Genomic DNA, 22,156 nt, shown 5'->3' on the forward strand with positions numbered 1-22,156 from the left:
TTGTTTCAAACAAATTTTACCGAGTCAGACACTTTATGAACAGAGCAGGATTTTTGTATTCGATGGACAAATTTTCCGTGTCAACTGCTAAATCAAACTAATGTTTTAAAAAAAATTGAAATTTTGCTTCCTCGTTTATTTTCTAACGATTTTACACTGATGTAATAAATACCAGCGCAACTTAGGCAGTACTGTATGAAACACACAAGACTGTTTATGTAGTAAACATCTATTACACAGGATAGAAATGGAAATAGTCAGTAATTGTGAGTTTTCTCTTTTATTTCAAAAATTCCAACAAAAATATTAAAACTGCAAATCCATCAGAACATAACTACTACAGTAAAAGGCTGGGAGGCAGAAATGCGACGATGCACAGCTGGGAACGCAAAAGACAAAGGGCAGAACGAGGGAGGAGGAAGTGGAGCGTCTTCCTGTGGGTTTTCATTTCATGAACTTGTGCTGCTGGTCTTGGAGGATTTTGGCTGACGACTTGGCGTCGTAGAACAATTCGTTAATCTCCTCCACCTGCTCCCTCTCCACGGTCTCTTTTCCCTGGACGCGGCCCAGCAGGCTGGCTGGGGTCAGCAGCTGCACGGCGTACCTGAGAGGAAACGGGAAATATGAGCGGCGATGCAAACATCTATGGTTGTCGTTAAAATTATTTTACTTTTTTTTTTTTTGCCATTTAATAGATTTAAATTTTAGCTATCAAATAATTATCATTTTCATCTTTTGAACCAGATAAAACAAATGTATTTGCAGTGGGGAAGCCAACATGATTCAGAGCCACTGTGAGCAACTCATTTTACCTCCACACAAACTCCTCCACCTCTACTGAACCTTTTGATTTCAATTATTATTCTGCACAAATCACAGGATTCATGCACATTTTTTTATGTCAAAACTTCCAGACTCCAGACTTAACTAAAGTTAAGCATTAATAAAAAAAAAAAGTTCACCAGGATGGATTGCTTATGGCAATAAGAAATTAATCACATAAGTTAAAATGAGGTCAATAATTTCCATAGTGATGATAAATATTTTTTGAAATGAAGAGACATCATATTCCTTTTCATTAATGGTTTCTATTGTGTGTGGTTTTATTTCCATTTTATTTATCGTTTTTAGTTGCCGTGTTAAGTGTTGTTCACAAAAATGTAAGTTTCTTGGTCTTTGAAAGGGCGAACTGGCATTATTAAGCCATTATGAACATATATCTTGAAATCGGCTTCAAAAACTATATTTTTTATTGCAAAGATTATTTGGAAAAACGTATTGCCCAGCTACTGAGACAGGCCTACATGGATGAACGGACGAATGGATGGACGGAGAGTGAAGTCTGGAATCAGTATCTCTCATACTGTATTACACATCGTGATTTCTTTTTAATAGAAAATCCTAAAACTGCAAACTTTCACAGTTTGTCTAGAAACCCGATAATTAGGTCTTTAAATAAAACAAAACAAAAAAATCATCAAGTGAATCAAACCTTCAGAGGGAAACGTCAAAAACATTACCTGAGGGTTGTTTTGGTGCCGATCTCTGCCAGGTGTGTGAGGGCCTCCTCGCTGATGCTGATCCCCTCGGTCTGAGCGCGGATCTTGACGATCTGCAAACCGCAGCCTTGTTAGCCACACGGAGCGGCGTCAATGCTAAGCAGCTAGCATTGACGCCGCTCCCAGCAGACTCACCTGCTTCATCTCCTGCGGCGTGTACAGCATGGTGCGGATTATCATCACCCTGTCCAGCAGATCCAGAGGGATGCCGTGTGGAGAGCTGATGTCTTCGGTCCCCCTGATGAATGACGTCACGTTGTTTCGATTGTTTCAACGGAAACCTTTTTTTTTTTTCTCTTTCCGGTTAAAAAACAAACACCCGGTTCTCACCTGATCAGGCATTTCCCTCTGTTGGAGGCGAACACAACGATCGGGGCGATGCTGCTCTCCAGAGCTCGATGGAGGTAAGTGAAGCACTCGATGTCCAGCATGTGCACCTCGTCCACAAACAGGACGCCGGGGACGAGCTCGGCCACGCCTTGGTCTATGTAGCGGTTCACCACCTTGTTGATCTCGGCTCGAAGCTTGTCTGAGGCGGGAAAAGAACAGCGGTCAGCTTGGGACGATTAGATCCTGGGAGTCGGAGGGTTTCGTGTTGTACCTGTGATTTCTGTCTTTTTGGGCTTCATCAGCTGTCCCATCATAGAGAGAATGTCCTGACCTCCCTGGGAGGAGACAATTTGAGCTTAGTCATCGTTCTCGAAACTAATATGTATACATACATCATATTTGAAGGCTTATGCACCTGTGGCCGGGCATTGGCAACATCTAGGTCGTGCAGTGTGACGTCTTGGACTATCTCCTTCTTCTTGTGGACGTCGCCTTTGGGAAGTGGGACGTACTCCTCGGCCTCAAGGTCGAACTCTGTTGCAAAGGTGTCGCAGCGGCCTTGCCTCTGCAGAGACATCACGACACACAACTCTATTAAGCAAGAAAGTCTCGTCCAAATGCAGGAGCAGAGCAGGGGGAACGAGGGCAGGTGTGTGATGCGGCTGCCAGCCCATTGCAGAGAGAAGGCCTTTGGCTGAGGGATCAAACAGAGCATGAGGCTGCTGTCAACAGTAACAAATGTGCCCCCCACTCCTTTTCCTTTGCCGCTCGACTACAGCTGACCCCCACCCCTTCAGCCCCCCCGCCCACCTGCAGTGATTAAAAGAACCGTCATCACAGCCTGTCAGCGCAGGCCACAATCCCTGCTGCGCTGAGAGATGGAAAGATAGACGGAGAATGAAGGGCTGCAGGAACGAGAGCTGCATGCAGGGCGGAGAGAGATGAAAGCAGAATGCCACCATGAAGGACCGAAGAGGACAGGAGGCAGGAAAAACAAAAAAAAAAAAAAAAAAAAAGACTCGACTTTGATCTCAGGAAGAACTTATTCTTTTCGCGACATAAACACAATCCGTGTTTAATTCGAAGCGTTTTCTTTATTTTCTTGTTGACAAATGTGCTTCATATGGCTGGAAATGGTGAAAGCATCTGGAGTAACGGCACACAATGTGAGACAGAATCCTGATATTGGATTCTACCATTTTTAATAACCACAGAGCGAACATCTATTTGCAAACAGTAAAAACTCCTGAATCTGCTTTAAAGAAATACTTCAGCATGAAACCTTTCAGAGCGTAAAAATAACAGTCATGGACAGAAGAAGACATTGTTTATTCATAAAAAATCGCTCAAGAGAGGAAGACAGAGAGTGCTTTTTAACCGCAGCCCATGGAGTCAGGACTCAAATTCACACTATTTCAGTTTTGAAGAAGCAAAATGAGTCCTGTTTCACAAAATGAACGAAAGTTTACCTTGACAGCACCACTGTTGGCTTCGATGTAGATAACGTCTCCCACTTCCACGCGCTCTTTCTGAAGACTCTCATAAATGCTGGGGTCCAACTAGAGAAAGCGTAAAAGCACTTTTTAGGTCAACACTAGGCCATTCGTGTTGCACAAACTCTACTTTAAAATGAGCAAAATTTCTCCTAACAACATTAATCTGGTCCATACAAATAAAACTCAAGAGAAGGCAAACCCTTTAAACAATTCCAAAAACTACTAATTTCATTAATCTGTACGTAATGGTGTTTGTTAGACACTTTGCTTCCAGAGATTATTTACTGGCAACGATCCAGGAAGAACAAATAAAGTAAAACAAAATCTGACCTTGAGCTGCTTGGTGCCTTTGGCCGTCTTCAGACCGATGATGACGTGGCTGATGGTTTTTCCGTAGCCACCCATAGGATTCTCCGTCTCACATGGGGTCAGCTCTGTCACCTCCCCTTCATACACCTCCTTTGTTTCTTTGATGCGCAGACCTGAACGTACACACACACACACACCACACACGCGCTTCATAATGAGGATTCAATCAGGTCTTTATATTCCCGTCTGAGCTAAGCCGCCACATCTTTCAGACTGCTGAATAATGCCTTTTATTACAGGAAAGAACGTGTGCGCGCCGGGCAAATGCCAGAGCATCAGTGTAACATGATCACACCTCTTTCACAGAGGCTGTGGATCTGAGCATGAGCGGCACACAGGTGCCTGGTCCTCCATGTTGAGGGTCAGACAGCTGTGCTGGAGGCAGGGACTGTGTTGCAGAGTTGCTACTGATGGGGTGACGACAAACGAGACGAACCCCTCCCCGCCCCCAGGTTTCTGCAAAATCCCTTCTAAAGGTGAAGCCAATGTGATGTTGACCAGCTCTGTCTCTATTTCCTTCTCAGTGGAGAGGTAACATCATCAGTCAGCCAAACCCTTCCTATTTTTCTTTATAAAAAAAAAATCCTCTCTGTAAATTCACCATCAAGTGTTAGCTTGAAGACAAAGGCAGCAGATTTAATCAGGACACCCAGTTTCAATGGAAGTGAAGTTTTAAGAAAAGTGTCTAGGAAATGCTTTTAAAAATAAAGGTGACATAGGATGGTATGGTATATATCATACTTACCAATTGCTCTCCTGAAGTTCTCCATAAGCACTTCTGTTTTTTTAATTTCAGATGAGTACACTTCACTGCCAACCATGGGACAGAAAGGAACCTTGTTTCCCAACTCCTGTGCCATAGCTAAAGCGAGGGCAGTCTGAAGGTTGAAACGCAGAAATGAGAGGCCAGAATAAAAGTCATTATTCAAGTAAAAAGTCCCGGTTTAACGAGCTTGTACTCGTATCTCAGCTCTGTGGAAAAACAGTGCACAAACCTTTCCTGTTCCTGGAGGTCCTGCCAACAAAACTGCTCTTCCTGCCATCTTTTTTGAGCGAATCATCTCAACAATGATTCCACAGGCCTGAGGAAATTGGAGAAACGATGTGTATAAAAAATATGTGTATGCATATACAAAATAACTAAATATTTATAAAAACAAATACGTCCACATTGGAGAAGGGGCTTGATTTAAGAGGTGCAACACTGGGGACATGAGCCACAAATTCCTAATGTGTTGCTGTCATCAAATGGAAATAAGGCAAGAAAAAAAAGAAAGAAAATAAAGCAAAAAATATATAATTTGTTGTCTTTAGTCAAGGATTAATGAGACTTTAATGGGCCAATACTCATTCCCATTTCTTGGGTCTTATTTTGTCAGTTCAGATTTTTCTTTCTAGGACAAAAAAACAAACAAACAAACAAACAAAAAAACGATCCTGGGTAAAAATTGACTAAAATTGTGCTGAAGGGTCTTTGACATAGAAAACAGCTTTAATGAATCCAACAAAATGTGAAGAAATTACAATAACAATTTCATGCACGTCCCTAACCATTTTTAGATTTTCTAAATACAAAACCTGAAACACAAACATTAAAAAACACGTTGAGACGTCTTGAAACCAAAACAGAGTGAATGTTTGGCTTAATGCAATGTTAACACTGGGACTCTTTATGTAATCATAAGGAGTGTATCATAAAGGGTGTATAATGTACAATATTACTATTATACATCTAACTGATGTATAATAGTAATATTTTTCTGACTGTTATCAACCTTTCCAGTTGACATAGAAAATTGAATTAAGTATAATATTTATACTACGTCCTAATGTAAATATTATACAAACAATGATTTGTCATAATTATTCAACTGTATTCCATAAAACGATTAAATCGATCCCAACTTTAGAACTTAGAAATAAATAGCGACCTGGCGGTGCTAACAGCGTTAGCATATTGTCTACTGAACGACCAGCGTTTAGCTAAATATGACTTGCAAAACGATTAATTAATGCCTTTTATGCACAGATGAATAATAACAATGTAGTGAAACATAAATATTACCTCTCTTGCAGTCTCCTGCCCGACCAGTCCACATGCTGTTTGTTTAGCATTTCCGGCCTCGTCTAGCCCCAGTCCCTTAACGTGACTGTGTGAGGCGATCCTTTGGGTTTTCGTGGTACTTTTTACCTCCTCTATCTTCATAGCTGTGTTATTTGTGTTTATGTGCAATGTAGAAGTCGCTAGTTTTTCTTAAGACCAATATATACCTGATTTCCCGTTTGATTATTTTAAACTATCGCAGTCGGCGCCGAAACTCAAAACACAGGGAACTCGGTTTCCATGTGGGTTACTAGGGAAAGTGAGCGGAAGTGCGTCCCCCTAAGTTCCCGCCTACTGTGGCAAATATGAAATATGATTGGATTCTGTGAAAACATGTGAAAATGTAATTGGCTGAGATCAACTAGCCTTTTCCTGTGTGTTTCATTTGATTTGTCGTAGTGAAACAACAAGAAACACGTTACAAATTAATTATATGTTTCACTGTGCGTGGGTACAATCATAGAAATATTTCAACTGACATTCATATTTTTGCTAAAATTCAAGTGTCACTGTTTGAGAATGATTGATTTTATACTTTTATTTTATTTTGTTTATTTGCAAAAGAGGTTCCGGTTTAGCTTGTTTTCCGAGGGTGAAGTTCGCTGATATCTGGGAAGACGTTTCTTTCAGTAGAAAAGTTGTTTGTAGCCAGTTACATTAAAATGTTTTTATTGTAAATATACTATATTAAGTAACGCGGCGTGGTGAGTTCAGGGTCCGATTCAGAGTGAAGGAAAACGCGCATGTTAGATAACACCATCTCCAGACCGTGGAGAAAATGACAGAGTCACCAGATAGTCGGGCTAAAACTCTGAACTTTAATGTCGGGGTGCTCGGCCATGTGGACAGTGGGAAGACCTCGCTGGCCAGAGCGCTGAGCAGCACAGCCTCCACGGCAGCCTTCGACAAGAACCCGCAGTCCCGTGAAAGGGGCATCACGCTGGACCTGGGCTTCTCCTCCTTCACCGTGGATTGTCCTGATCACCTGCGTGACAACGAAGGACAACAACAATATGACAGCCTCCAGTTCACCCTGGTGGACTGTCCGGGACACGCCTCTCTCATTCGGACCATCATTGGAGGTGAGCTTTAACCTTATAGGTGCAATAAACTTATACTAGACCATTGGCGTTTTTGTTTGAGCACATGCAAATTTATGTTTTAATCTCTTGATTAGAAAAATTGGCAAGATTTGAGCGAGTTTTACAAGTGCCAAACTGTGATGGCTTGACGACTGAGATCAGAGCATTTCCAAAACTGTATTCTATTTCTGCAGTATCAGTTACCACAGCTGAATTATATTAATTCATCCAGCAGGGGGCGCTGTCTCTCTTCAAATAAACCAAATTGAAAGACTCACGCTGACTAAAATTGTTGAATAAGTGGCGACAGTCGAAGTGGCAGCTGAGATGCATCAGGAAGGTTACATCAGGGACTGTATTAAGTTTCTCACCATGTTTGTGAATGATCAACAGCTCTACCTCTTCTCAAGACAGATTGCTGTAAATTGCAACTGTGAGACCCACTCTGCAGTTATGAGTGTCGTTTGTGGGCCGTCAGAGCCAAGAAGAACGAGGAAATCCATCAAAGTCAGAACAAGACAACTGTAGTTTTAGTTTCAATCTTATAGCTCTTTATTTGCCTTGATTTACCCCTCCTTTCATTTCGTGTCCTGTTTCCCAGTAATTTTTGCATGTCTTGCTCCATTTTTGTAGCAGTATTCAAAAATACTCGTTTCTCTTTTGCGGGAAAGGGAAGGATGGAGTCGTTCTGCTTCAGCTCAGTATTTCTCCGATGTCTTCATCTCCCAGGTGCGCAAATCATCGACCTGATGATGCTGGTGGTGGACGTGGTGAAAGGCGTGCAGACTCAGACTGCAGAGTGTCTGCTGATAGGAGAACTGACCTGCCCCCGCATGGTCGTCGTCCTGAACAAGATCGACCTGCTGCCGCCTAACAAGAGGCAAAGTGCCATTGAGAAAATGACCAAAAGGCTACACAAAACACTGGAGAGCACCAGGTCAGTACTGGTTTATAAAATTACACATCTGTGTAAATGTAGAATTGAAGTTTATTAGGGTAGGCTGAGTGCCTCAACACCACATCATGAAATAATTTAAGGGTTGCTGTTTTCCGGTGGACAGATTCAAGGAATGTCCGGTGATTGCTGTGGCAGCGAAGCCTGGAGGCCCAGAGGCCCCTGAACTAGAGGAGCCACAGGGAGTGCCAGAGCTAATTGAGGTAAAGTTTGGAAGCTAATTGGTGCTGGTGTTGCTAAAGGCTATGTATGAATTCTCATTAATTCAAAGGTGCAGCTACTATTTTGGGGCTTTTTTTTTGTGTGCTTGTTTTTGTCTTATTAAAACAGATGCAGGTTTCCCTCCAGAAAACTAGCTAAGGCTGGTGAAGTCCACCAGTTGCCCCACAGCATTTTTGTGTTAAAAATTAACAGGAAATTTTGGAAATAAAACATCAGCAGCTAATAAAATATAGCAGTTCACTAAATAAAACTAGCATTTCTGTATGTTTTGAATGTAGAATCAAATATAATTATCTATTTTTTTTTAAATGGATAATTGTCTGCTAGCTCAAAGCCCCTCTTTGCTGTCACTGTTAGTGTTGCATTAAAATAACAATGCTTAGCCTGGTGGGGATCAAGTAAAGCCTGGTGGCCCGCCAGGCTTACAATATGCTGGGGGGAAACCCTGTGATGGATCGGTTGTTTGACAAAGTTAAGGAAATAACGTTCCCTGTCAGAATCAAAGTGTTTAAAATCCTGATATTTATATTTATTTAAATGTAGCTCTATGAATTTCTCATTGAAGGACAAACTATGTAACAAAAGCTTTTTGATTTCCACCGTGCTTCTCTTGTCCTTGAACACAAAATTAATAGGATTTGATGTCAGAAGTTCTTTGGTCCAGTCCTTGAGAGCCGGTAACCTGGCCTAAAAGATGTTGACACACCTGAATCAAATCAACTCTAAAAGCCGTGGCTTTTAGAGATATTAAGGCCTCACTAAGCAGCACTAAAATTGCTCTGAGTTTATGCGAGCTAGTGTTAGGAAGTATCTAGGTGTTATAAAGTTATGGCAAAGAGTAGTAAGTCCCAGCTGCCTCCACCTGTTGCTACGAAGTGCCAGTCAGCTGGCTGTTCATATAAAACTGATTGATTGTTTTCCTAATATTTATAGAGACAAATAGGAAAATGTTTAACATATTGTATAATCATATAAGTAGTCACCAGGTTTCAGTCTGGTTGATCATATTTGGGAGATTTAGGATAATTTATTCGATAGTGTCCTTACGAAGGCTGGACACCCCTTGTGAAGCGCCATGTATTATGATGTAATGAAATGAGACCAAAATAAATAATTCCAGAGATTTTTTTGACCTTAATTGTGACATTTACATGTCTTATTCCGCTGAAAAATATGCTAATTATAAGTCACAATAAACCCTGATTTACAAAGGCCTCTTTGATTCACATCAAAGATGGCTAACTCATTTTTAAACAGTTCCAAAATGTGACATTAACATGTCTGTGCATTGGTTCAAATTACCACCTTATGACCCGTTTGCTGGTGGACAGAAAAATGATCAAAGCACCAACATTACTTAAACATTTAACCTTCCTCTCCCAGCTTTTGAAGAAACAGACGTACCTCCCCAAGAGGGACGCTAAAGGTGACCTTCTTATGGCTGTGGATCACTGCTTCTCCATCCGTGGTCAGGGAACGGTCATGACTGGGACCATCCTGCAGGGATCACTGGCCATTAACGACACAGTGGAAATCCCAGTGCTAAAGGTTTGCTCTTAACACCGAGGTGTCTGAGATTTATGCACAGGTGACATTCCCTAACAGTGGAAATGGATGTGTGGAAACGGCAGAGATTCAGAAGTGGAGTGAATAGTTGTCTGTTCAGAGGATGTGCCTGTTTAATGTGAGGGAAATATGAGGGGAATTGGTGCTTTTCTGACTGCAGATCCTGTGTTTAATCAAGACCACATGCAAAACTGCTGCCTGTAGTTATTATGTTGGCCTCTTGGTGGCAGCAGATAGCTTAATTGACATTTAATCTGCTCTCAATCTGGTTGATGAACGTTTGTGTTTTTTTATTTACTGTTAAAAAAACAATAATAATATCTGCCAAGCTGTTCATGTTTTGGTCTTACATTTTATTGAGTTACCATCCAAACAGATCTTCTAGATTCTTATTTGTGCACCTTTGAGGAAACACAACAAAACCTAGTTTTTATTTGTCAAACCCAGTTTTCAGATTTAGGTTAATAATCGTTACATCAAGGGAGGTCATTTGATTTTCGCATTCTTGGATTCTTAAATACCACAACTGATGCACTTATGAACAAAAAGGAGATTTATATTTTAATCTTGATTTTGTTCATTGTCAGTCTTTTTTAATCATTAGCTTTATTGTACATATTTATTTTTTGAAGCTGAATATTTTGACAACAGTGTTACTTTCAAGGGGGAAAAAAAAACACCCCTTGAGTTTTTGCTTGTTAATTTACCAATTTCCCGACATCTTATTGAGATATTTGAGAGTAAAACGTTTTTACAAATGTGTTTCTGAAGTTTAAAGCTTTTCCTCATCTGCTGCTGTTTAATCTGCGACCGGGTTCATGTTAAGTATTGTGTATTTTTCTGTGGAAATGTGTTTTTAGGCGTGTTATTTATTGTGTCTGTGTGCTCTCTGACATCAGGTGACCAAGAAAATAAAGTCGGTGCAGATGTTTCGGAAGCCGGTGTCGGGGGCCATGCAGGGGGACCGCGTGGGTGTGTGCGTGACACAGTTCGACCCTAAACTGCTGGAGCGCGGCTTGGTGTGCACTCCGGGTTCCCTGCGCACCCTCTACGCAGCCATCATCTCCACCAGGAAGATCGGATACTTTAAGGGTTCTCTCGCCACCCGGGCCAAGTTCCACATCACGGTGGGTCACGAGACGGTCATGGCGAAGGTGACCTTCTTTGGCTTACCCCCTGCCGACACCGAACCGACTCCGTCGGAGCCGTCCTCACTGGAAACACCCTTCACCTTTGACAGGGAGTATTCCTACCAGGACGAGTACGTTAGCAGACAGAAAGAAGCGGCTTCAGGGCCCGACCCAGAACAGTGGGCTTTATTGGAGTTTGAGCGTCCCGTCACGTGTCCTGCACTCTGCCTGGTGATCGGCTCCAAGCTGGACACGGATATCCACGCCAACGCGTGTCGGCTGGCCTTCCAAGGCTGCTTGCTGCATGGGTTTGAAGACAAAAGCTACGCCGAGACTTCTCTGCCTCAGCTACGCATCTTCAAGACCAAACACAAGGAGGGACAGGTGGAGAGGGTGAGTGGTCGTCCAGCAGTTAGCTATTTATTTTAAATCAAATCAATTATATTTATTATTCCAATTAACAAGTTGAGACAGTGTTTCTACTGGTTCACCAAGGGATTTGTTTCAAAATTTATTTTGTAGATGAAGCACAAAAAAGATACAATTCAAAACAGATGAAAACAGTCCCTTCTAAAAGCATTAACAACCCAAGAACACTTTAACATATTGTCACATTACAACCAAAAACCTGCCTGTTTGTTTAAGAGGCTAGCACAAATTGGAGTATATTTTTGTGAAGTGCAAGAAAAATAGGGGAGTATTTAAAAAAAAAAAAAAACCTTGAAAGTGTGGCTTTCATTTGTGTTAACCCTGTTTTTCTCTGATACCCCTAAATAAAATCTGGCGCAACAAATTGTCTATAAAGTCTACCATTAAGAATTGGAGTCCACCTATGTGTAATTTAACCACAGAAATAAATTGGAGCAACCCATTATACTGAAATGCAATTGTCATGTGTGCAACATCTGACTCCTTGCATTGAGTGTTTGGTCGGCGATTATATTTCGCGGAGCTTGCATGAGTGCTCTTAATGAAAATAAATCTGGCTGATTAACTGCACTTGCAAAAACATAAAGTAGAAAATATTTGTTATGATGGAGAAGGCAGAAGTTCAGCAGGACGGCATACAGAGCTACAGTAGACTGGTTTGAATTAAAGCATTTTGATGTGTTAGGAAGACCTACACCTGAAACTAACTGGGAATCTTTAACAAGACTGGAATAAAGTTCAGAGACTCTCCATCCAGTCTGGATGAGCTTCAGCTAATTTTCAATAAAGAATGGACAAACATGTCAGTATCCAGATGTGGAACGCCAAGGTACTTGCTACTGTAACCGTGTTGAAAGCTGTTTCAGCTCAGGAATGATGAACACAAATGCACACCGCACTTTTCAGATTTTTATTTGTAATGTAAAATTATGAAAAAGATTTCACAATGTTAACTCGCTTTGTGGTTGTCACAAAACAAAATGTGGAAAGGTTCACTGAGTGTTGATTTTTTTTTTTTTTTCCAAAGTATTGTAATTGCACTCCAGCTCCCCTCACTATCCTCTGCTGGGCCTGTTTTAGACTCCCAGGTGAGTTCTTCAGAGATCTCAAAAGAACTTCATGTGATCCAGTCTCTGGTGACTGTCTGCTCAGGTCAGGACCTCCTGGAAGTCAACGATCCCTTGTAGGGATACAACTAACAATTATTTTAGTAATCGACTATTCTACCAATATTCTCATGATTAACCAGTTAAAAAATGGCCATATTTTGAAGTATTGAAAGATACAAATAATTCATTTCATAAAAAGAAAGAAAAACATTGTGTTGTCTGACATGAGATAATTCAGCTTTCCTTCAGTGCACACTTGATCATTTGTAGCAAAAGATGTGTTGAGTTAATCTGTTGATTTTTTTAAACTAGCTCAGTAATAATAGGATTTGATGTCAGAAGTTTTTTGGTCCAGTCCTTGAGGAGGTCCTATTGTTCCTGTTGAAGATAAACTATGCCACTTGAGGAGTTCTTGGTAAAACATATTTACAGACATAAAGTGTTTTTTTTTTTTTTTTTACTCAAGTGCAACATGTTTTTGATGTTTTGGCATAATTACCGCTCTGATTGTTGTTCTTTCAACAAATGGCCTTTTTATTTCAGTTTCTATACTGAAGTTATTTAATCGGTTACTAAATTAGCTGACGACTATTTTAATAATCGATTAATCACCATTAAATGTGATTAATCGATGAAACGATTAATAGTTTCAGCGCTAGTTGAACCATCACCTTTGAACTCCTTCTTCTTGCTCTAGTTCTTCGGATGCTTCTTGGTGCCGGTGCCTCTCAGACACAGGCCCCCATTGTGTACTCACAGACACGTACACACAAACAATCGCACATATGTGGCCACGATGAGCCGCATTTGAGGCATGGGTGGTACGCATGCCTTAGCATGTGCTGCGACAGAAGCATGCGTGGGTGGCCGCCTGACGCCAGTCGCTCCGGTGCTGTCTAGCTATCGGAGGCTGGCGCTGTTTGGTCACACCTGAGCGGCGCAGGAACATCCAAACGTTCCGCATTCGTCTGAGCATCTTTCTCTCCCTGTCTGCACGCCGTTGTTATCATTCCTGCGTGTTTGCTGTTAGATTATGTCCCTAAACCCGAACGGTGTTCCTACAAGCTCACGCCGCTGGTGACGACTTTCATCGCGCTGTGTGTTACGGTTCGGTTTCTCCTTGTAGGCCCTCGAGCAGGGTCGCCAGGAGTTCAAAGTTCAAGTGTGTGAACTTGTTTCCTGCTTGAGCACCTCGGGTTGTTGACAGCTCCGCTCGTACGCTCAGGACAGCGCGAGGGGTCAGACGGCGGTCATGTGACGTCGCGTCCGTCGCTCGCGCCGTCTCGCGGAATGACCCGGCCGTGCCTCAGGACCAAAGAATTCCCTTTCTTAAAAAGAGCACATTACTGTCATTGTTGAGATGTCACGAATCAGACGGTGCATCAGACATGAAAAACAACTGTACGCTGTTTTTCTTTGTATCAGCAGATCCGTCATGCTTGAGGGTCAAATGTTCAGGAATGAATCAGGGTCAGGCAGAAGAGCGAGGAAGCGTTGGTGGCGCAGAGACAGAGCGGTGCCCTGCAGTTATCAGATTAGTGACGGGGTTAGATCCACTTAGGGATGGGTGATAAGAAGAAATACAAATATGCCATAAATATGCTTAACTGTGGTGAAGAAAGTCAGAGATAGCCCGGCAGGCGAACCTCGAAGAATGTGGCCTGATGGCTCTTCTTCCTCAATCATACATGTTATAGGAACGTGTCTTTACTTATTCGAAGCAAAATTCGCCCAACATTTGTTACATGTTGAACAGTACTTTCTAAAAGCAGCTGTAATTCTGGACTTTTGCCACATTTTGTCACTTAACAACCAAAAACATCAACATATTTTATTCAGATTTTAGCTGATGGATGAACACAGAGTAGTGCAAAAAATAAAAAATAAAAAATGAAGGTTTAACAAATAAAAATCAGAAATTTGAGGCATATTATTAAACCCCCTATATTTGGATACTCCAAATAAAATCCAGTGCGTCCAATTTGCCTTCAGACGTCATCTGTGTAATTTAATCTAGGCATAAATCCAGCTGTCATTCGAAGGCCTCAGACGTTTATTAGTGAACGTTAAATTTAATATTTGTCACAAAAAAAATGAACAGTTCCTTAAACACACCATGGTGACAGGGAGACAGCAACATTAAGGTATGGGAACGTTTTTTATTGTTTTGTTTTTAATGTTTATGAAGCAGGAATGGAGTGTGAAGAAAGAGGCAACTAGCCACTGCTACTGTGGAATAGATTAGATCAACGCATATGCATACAGTAGAACGGCATAGTCAAAGTACAGCTGGAAATACAATTGGAAATGTGTAAAAGACACATTGATGAACTCACATTTTAATTTCACTTCCCACTGATGCACTGCTTTGTGTTGGTCTAACTTGGATCTGCAGCCTTTACGAACCAAAAAGCCATTTTTGCTCTCAGTCCAACTAAACTTTAGAACCAAAGATGTTGTATCACTTTTGTGAAAATAATTTGTAAATGTAGAAAATGTCGTCTACAAGAAATCTGTGGCCAGTTTTAAGGTTTTAAAACAAAGGAAGACATGAAGCATTTACAAAAAGAGAATTGATAAATTTTATTCTAAAGGATGTTTAATTTTTTAGGAAAATTATGTAAACAAAAAAAAAAGCACTCAGTTTTAAATGCAATGAAACACATCTGTAATCTACATTTATTTGTTTAAAAATGTTTTGGTCCTGCACTTTATTAGCTAATTTATTAAGAGCTACTGCTGAAGGTCCAAAGAGCCACTTGCAGCTCCAGAGCCACAAAATCTCCTTGCTTTCGTTGAGACGTTTCTCCTGATATGAGCTCATTTGTTTTCCTGTCTCAGGTGACCGATGATTACTCCGTGATTGGCCGCAGTCTGTTCAAAAAGGAGACCAACCTCCAACTCTTTGTGGGGTTAAAGGTCAGTCTGTCGACAGGGGAGAGTGGCGTTATCGAGGGCGGCTTCGGACAGAGCGGGAAGTTCAAGATCCGTATTCAAGGTGAGGATCCGGTTCGACATCTGCTTGTAAATTTGGTGTCACTGATTGGTGTTTTAAAGAGTGATGCTTAGTTTGTTGTCACCTGAGCCTCCCTTGTTGCTGACGCCCACATCCAGTCCACTTTCAGTGTTTTGGGGCTCAGCAGACGGTTTTCAGGATGTGGTAAGAGCGGCAAGCCCGACATCCCGAGCCACATTCCCAGCATTCCTCTGGGGATGGCCTGTGTTCCGGGGGAAGTCTGATCAGTGTTTATTTTACCTTCTGTTGCTCAAAACCCACGAACGACTCCGCACCGGGAGGGAAGAGAAAACAAAAACATTTTAGAAACAGAACCAGGCCGACATCCTCCTCGCCGCCTTGTTCCTGCATCCTCAAACGTCTCAGATTTATCGACGTGCGCAGTATGCTCAGGCGGGAGCATAATGTGGACATTCAGCGGCGTCTCCATGAGGCTGTCAGTTTGGATTTAGATGCATCTGTGCAGAGCTGTGCTTCCTGCCAGTCGCTTTCTGTTGAATTTATAATGTGTCGTTCTTCAGACGAGTAAGGAACTGATTTTAAACGTGTCTGGTTCCTGTTGCTGACTTCAGCTCCTCACACCAACCTTACTTCCAAACCTGCAAAGTAATGGTTTCGTTTTATTGCTCCAGAAGTGGATTGGGTCATGTTTCCACTGTTTTTCATATGTGTTTATGTTGAATTCAGCTGTTCAGACTCATTTTTGTCTGCCTGTCCTTGCAGGTTGGTAGTGTGAACGATACCAAATCAATTCCAAAACTGGGAAAATTTCTGGGTGTACCTTCTATGGAAAAAAATCAAACCAAATAAAAGCAGTGGCTTCTTGGATCAGGAAAAGAAATGCAGCTTATTACTGAATTACTATATTTTCTGTGGTGAGAAAACAAGGAGTAATCAAAGTTAATGGTAGAAACTTCCCATCCAGTAAGGAGTCACAGCTGAATACAGCAGCTGGACCAGGTGTACCTTCAATGGAAATGAATCATAATTATTTTATTGTACTTAGTAATAACCCAGCTAAGTAACAAATTTAGCTGAATGATAAATTACCCCAGTAATTACTACAATAAACGATAATATTGTTTTGAGACCATTTTCAAGTGGTATATTGATAATGACATAAAAACACAAGTTTGCCATCGCAAAGATGAATAAACTTTAATTTTGTAAAGAATACTTGATACCTGAACTGGGAGATGTTTTAAACGTCAAATATAAAAACAATGTATAAAATGGAATTAAAAAATACACACAACCGAAACCATGAATAAAACTATAAAGATGTCTCTGTAGATAAAACTGCACTTTAAAAAATATTCATTATTAGAAAAGAAATCATCAAGCTCCCTTTCAATTAATTGATTAATTGCTTATTGTGACATGCGTACTTATACTCACCCCTTGTAAAAAAACCAAAAACAAAACAATAATAAATAGTGTCGTGTGAGATTACAGTCACATTGTTGGACTAAACAGTTTCTTATAGATTGCTGCGTCTCCTTTGACCTTTGACCCCATTCAGACACCATATTTTATCTGAACTTAACTTGAGTGACTTCTTCTTAAGGTGGCGCTTTGATGATGCTGATTTTTATTACTTTTTATCCAAATATAAATCAGATTTTTGAATATCTCAGCTTTTGGGTTTGGGAGGATTTTCTGGGAAATCACGCTGCTCTTGATCTGATGACTGATGTGTGAGGATATAGATGACAAAGGAAAAAATAAATAAATTACCAATTCACCACATTTACCGTGGTGTGAAAACGTAAGTACATGCAGCTGACTTGAAAAGCTTACCACAAACTCGGCCCGTTTACCCTAAATGATTTGTCGCTGGAGGTGCGTGAGCGTGTTTTCCAGCACAAAGCCGACGTATTTGGCTGATCCTAGATAACAGCCGGAGCATTCTGGCTGCGCTGCAACCATAACAGCCCTCACCTTGGCATGATGATAACAAGAAGAATGCTGGCGCCGATGTACACGGGGTCAGACAGCCTGCATGAAAAGCGGTGAACCCAGAACATTTCTTGCCTGCTGTGCGAAGAAGGGAAAGCACACGCCGCAGTCGGTTTTGCACAGGAGAAAAGACCTGAAACATGCAGGAAAACAAACATGAGGGCAGATACAGGGAGGAGGAGGTTGCTTTTGCATGAGTTTTGACAGTGAGGGAGATTGCTTTTTAGATCATACTGAAATACCTGCTGCACACTGCAAGAAAGAAAAGATCCACATCATGCACCAGGTTAAGCTGAGGAAGGTTTTGCACAGGAGAAAAGTGAAAAACACGACGCATGAAGGCGGTTTATCTGTTTAGATTTATATTATCCTCGTCTCCTCTTGACCTGTCTGCTGCTGATGTGTTTCTCAGAGGGTCTTCGCCCCGAGACCAAGCAGCTGTTGTCCTCCTCCAAGAAGAAGGGGAAAAGCGGCGGCAAAGGCGGGCCGTCAAGCGAAGAGGAGCCCAAAACGGAGTCCCAGTCTGTTAGCATTCACCTGCACTTCAAGAGATACGTGTTTGATCCCCATAAGAAGATGGTTCAGTCCTGACCCCTGCACACTCCTCTGATTCCTAGAAACAGGCCATGAAAGCAGCTTCAGAGGTTTTGGAGCCTTTTTGCTTTTAGGTTTTTTTTTCTGGAAGATGGAGACAGTCTGCAGAAATGTGATGACTGAGGAATGTTGAACGCATGTGAAACAGTGATTGTTTTATCTCTCCCTAAGGAGCTCGGCATAATCCTGTTTGCTCCACCACAACAGGGGAAAGCTGCTCTTTTTTTTTTTTTTACCCCAATGCACGACTTTCATTTAATGATCCAAATCTGCTGATGTCTACTGAGTTTTACTTATAGATATATGAAAGATAATAATTTTTCTGTCTTGATCGAATAAAATAATTAGTAGCAGAAATGCAGAGCTCAGGTTGGTCTTTGTGTTTACTTCCTGTGCGTCTCATCAGCAGCGATAATGCAACGTTCCAGTTTCGTTATTCACTGGCTCCTGCTTTGTCTCTGACTTGTCTTTGTCTCAGTTTCTTTTTTTTAATTTCCTCATTATTCACTTAAATGTCAGATGACTGGTCAGGTTTTTTTTTGTTAAGGAAGTAAAAAAAATAAAATAAATAAAAGTATAATTTCAAAAACAGTGACAGTGTGACCTCTGACTTTTCAATGATTCCTGGAACACAAATAATTTACGTACACCTTGTAAAAACATTTTTTTGTTACTTTCCTATGTGACGTTAAATCCAGATAAACTTTATATTTGCAGCCAGAGGTTGGTAGAGTAACCGTAAATTGTACTCAACTAAAAGCAGCGCTACTCCAACATATTTTTATTCATGCAAAAGTTAAAAAGTACCTGTCCAAGAAATTACTCTGGAGTAAAAAAGTATTTACAAAATACTTTACAAAGTATTTTGTAAAGATAAGCTACTCAAGTACTGAGTAGTTAATGGAATATATATATTTGAAAATTACATAATCTGACATAAACCGAAATATGACCAAAGTGAAAATAATTCATATAAATGACAAAGGAGCATTTTTCCAAATCAATTTATTTCAATACAAAACATTAAACTGCTACGAATAAGCTTCTTTTTATTCAGTAAAGCTACTCACAGTGGGTAAATTATCCAGAAATTTTATTCAAATAAGAGTAGCAGTACTACATAGTAAAATTACTCAAGTACAAAGCACAGCATAGTAACAATATTGCTGAAAGTATGTATTTTTCCAAATAGTTATTGTAATAAGGAAATAATTGTAGCTGAGTAAAGGTAACTGGTTGGTACTCTGATATTAGCCTATCGGATCGCTCTGAGTTTCTACAGAATGAGACGCAGAGGGACGATGTCTGGGTTTCCATGTGGATCCTGAAGTGAGGTGAAGCATTTCCAACTTTGTTTAAACATTTTCTCAACACCTATCGCCTTTATAATAGCAATCTTCTGGCAGCACATCAGTCAGTTAATGTTATTCAACTCCATACTGAAAACTCTCCGTGTTTGCTGAGATGCATTTCCAGAACTATCCAAACAAACAGTTTCCCTCCGTATTGAACGCTTCAGTGCGTGGGGAAGATTTTACTCGTTTTCTGAGGATTTTTGCTCACACTTGTGAATTTGCGGGTTGGACGCCGCCGCTGTGATGTCAGCAAACCGTCCCTGCAAGCAGCAACTCTATCGCAGCAGGAATCTGAGGAAAGGCGGAGGGAGGAGTCCCAGGAGGAAGAGGAGGACACTGGAAGAATTGTTCCTCTGAGTGACAGTCCTTTTAGGCTTATCTCCACTCATTCCTCTTCCAGCAAACCAGACGCAGGAGGAAAGAAGAATAAGTAGCTCTTTACTCCTTGTCTTTTCACATTCTCTTTCTTGTTGCAGCTCTTCTTTCGTTCTCAGTCCGTTCTGGTTTAATAGGAAGCATCCTTTCTCCCTCTGCCGTTCACAGTATTAATTACCGTCGGTACAATTAAAACTGTTCAGGTGGGCTCGGCTTGTAGACTACAAACATTTATTCATGACCGGCCAAATATGTTCTGGTGAAACATTTATGATTGGAGCTACTGAGTCAATACAGTCAATTTGAGATTATGGTTAGGAATCAAGGTGAGGCTTTCAAACTTATGAATATTGTGCTATTTCTCAAGCATGGTAGAGGAAGCATCATGCTGAGGGTCTGCCTGTCATTGAAGAAGGACTAGCTCCAGTTTCTTCAACCTGGTTTTGGAAAAGTGAAAGCAGGCTGACATGGACCTCAACCTTTATCAAAAATATATATAAACACACTCTTGTTTTTATTGTTAGTTAATTATTTAATTTCTCTTTAGAATCAATAAAGTATTTTTGATTTGTATTTGAGATATCCAGTTTTAATTGGATATTTAAAACAAAGTATGGTGTTCCTCTGAAGTTTGTTAGGAGATATTGATATAAATAAGTTTTTGTTCAGTCTAATATCAGTGACGTGTGTGTTTACACAGCTCTGGAAAAAACTTTATAGAGCAGTTAAAATGATCAGTTTCTCTGATTTTACTTTTCGTCTGTAAATGTTTGAGTAAAATGAACATTGTTCTTTTATTATATGAGCTGCTGACAACATGTCTGAACTTCCAGGCAAAAATTTTATATTTATTTTCAGAAAATGAGAAATGGTCAAAATAACAAAAAAGATGAAGTGCTTTCAGACCTCAAATAATGCAAAGAAAAGAAGTTCATATTCATTGAGAACCAACAAAAGTAATGTTTTAATTCAGGAAGAGCTCAGAGATCAACATTTGGTGTAATAACCAGAAGGTTTTCAATGGCGTTCAGTCCAGTGGTCTTTTCAGAGAAAGAAATTGAGATTGGTCATTTATGAGAAAACTGAACTGAGTCCAAACTTCTTCCCATGATTGCATGTTCCTCCTGTTGTGTTTGACTGCATAAATAAAACATGTCACCTTTGTTATCTTGCTGTGGTCACTGGAGACTGAAAGTGAGACTGAGACTGCATCCACATTTTACATGATAATCATCACATGTTAACCTTTATGAATGACCCTGGACTCCCTACTCTCCTCTATGGTTTCCTATTGAACTCGCCTCCTCTTCCCCCCACCCCCCCTCCTCTTTCCAGAGATAAGACACAGCTGAGATGTTTCCCCCCCTCAGCAACCCCGTCCTTTCTGCTGTTGACGTCCAGGTCAGCCAGGAGTCAAGGGTCACCGTCTGAGCTCCTGAATGTTTATAAATGGAAACCGGTCTCTGATGAGCACAGATAACAGATATTTATAAAGAAACAGAGAGTGGAGGTGGCTGGGTTATTGACAGAGCAGACTGCAGAGGAAGAACAGTTTGAGGCAGGAGAGCTGGAAAAGAATAATTAGCAGCTATTTTGGTGATAAATGGAGGCAACATTAATTAACAAATTAACCAGTGGGGATGCGGTTAGACTGCTAATGCGCTCTTTTAGCTTCAGTATGTGTATTTTGACAAAATAATTTCCTCTACAGTTGTTTTATTTGAGCAGCGCCTTTCTTTTTCTATACAATCCAACTCAAATCTTTCATTTTTTTTTCTTTTAAAGACAGATCCAACATTTACAGCAGATTTTTGATGACATAAACCAAGCTTTGCCATCTGACAAGCTGGATCACACTAATGAGCAAAGACACAGATAGAATCACCCCAAGCCTCCCTGAATGCTCTCAACACGTTCAGGCAAATATAATTAGCTATGATTAAAATGGACATTGTTTAATTAATACCCCTGCAGCCCATTCAGGCGGCTTTTTCCATTTCCGGTGCAGCTTATCTCCAAGCCTCCCATCAGCTGCAAATGTCTGTCAAGGTGTTTTGTTCTTTCCGCATGTCGTCATAAATCACACTCATGACTGAGCCTCTGTGCGACACCCACTGCTGCAAATTAAGGTCTTTATTGCTCATAAATACATCTGAATAAATACAGAATTGTTCTATTGGGCTCGTACATTTTTTTTTTAGATTCAAACAAAAGTGACTGTTTCATAAAATCCCCCCACAAAATGGTTCTGCTGAGTATTGTAGCTTTAATAAAATCAGTGTTGAAGTGATTCTAATTCTTTAAATAATACAAATGTAGTCATAATTTAGTTCACATGGAAGCTCGTGAATTCATTTTTGGGATTTTTTAGTGAAATGTGGTCATCATCCTTTCTATTTTCTCATCATTTTAGGCCTACTGAAACCAGATATTTACACACACTGCTTAAGATGATAGATAACTTTTCTAATTATGTATCAGGTGGGATTCTCTATTTCAGGGGTGC

General features: G+C 40.6%; 2 protein-coding genes across 4 annotated transcripts; one reads left to right on the plus strand and one right to left on the minus strand.

Annotated features, from left to right (window-relative positions):
• Positions 1 to 98: 98 nt before the first annotated feature.
• Positions 99 to 5,960, minus strand: ruvbl1 (RuvB-like AAA ATPase 1). Its single transcript, XM_007559670.2, has 11 exons — positions 5,820 to 5,960; positions 4,750 to 4,836; positions 4,500 to 4,632; positions 3,716 to 3,867; positions 3,359 to 3,448; positions 2,305 to 2,454; positions 2,161 to 2,224; positions 1,890 to 2,088; positions 1,695 to 1,797; positions 1,521 to 1,612; positions 99 to 604 (listed from the first exon to the last, which is right to left on the minus strand). Exons 1-11 carry the CDS (start codon positions 5,958 to 5,960, stop codon positions 445 to 447), a joined length of 1,371 nt encoding a protein of 456 aa, XP_007559732.1. The 3' UTR covers positions 99 to 444.
• Positions 5,961 to 18,283, plus strand: eefsec (eukaryotic elongation factor, selenocysteine-tRNA-specific). 3 transcript variants are annotated; one of them, XM_007559671.2, is made up of 7 exons: positions 5,961 to 6,940; positions 7,670 to 7,877; positions 8,002 to 8,098; positions 9,501 to 9,665; positions 10,583 to 11,206; positions 15,193 to 15,349; positions 17,739 to 18,283. In XM_007559671.2, exons 1-7 carry the CDS (start codon positions 6,637 to 6,639, stop codon positions 17,915 to 17,917), a joined length of 1,734 nt encoding a protein of 577 aa, XP_007559733.1. In that variant the 5' UTR covers positions 5,961 to 6,636; the 3' UTR covers positions 17,918 to 18,283. The 3 variants fall into 3 exon arrangements, with proteins under 3 accessions (XP_007559733.1, XP_007559737.1, XP_007559739.1); XM_007559675.2 differs by lacking the exon at positions 17,739 to 18,283 and adding an exon at positions 15,466 to 16,457; XM_007559677.2 differs by lacking the exon at positions 5,961 to 6,940 and adding an exon at positions 7,239 to 7,447.
• The last annotated feature ends 3,873 nt before the right edge of the window (positions 18,284 to 22,156 follow it).

This window comes from Poecilia formosa, unplaced genomic scaffold, assembly GCF_000485575.1.
Source record: "Poecilia formosa unplaced genomic scaffold, Poecilia_formosa-5.1.2 Scaffold106, whole genome shotgun sequence".
NCBI lineage: Eukaryota > Metazoa > Chordata > Actinopteri > Cyprinodontiformes > Poeciliidae > Poecilia > Poecilia formosa.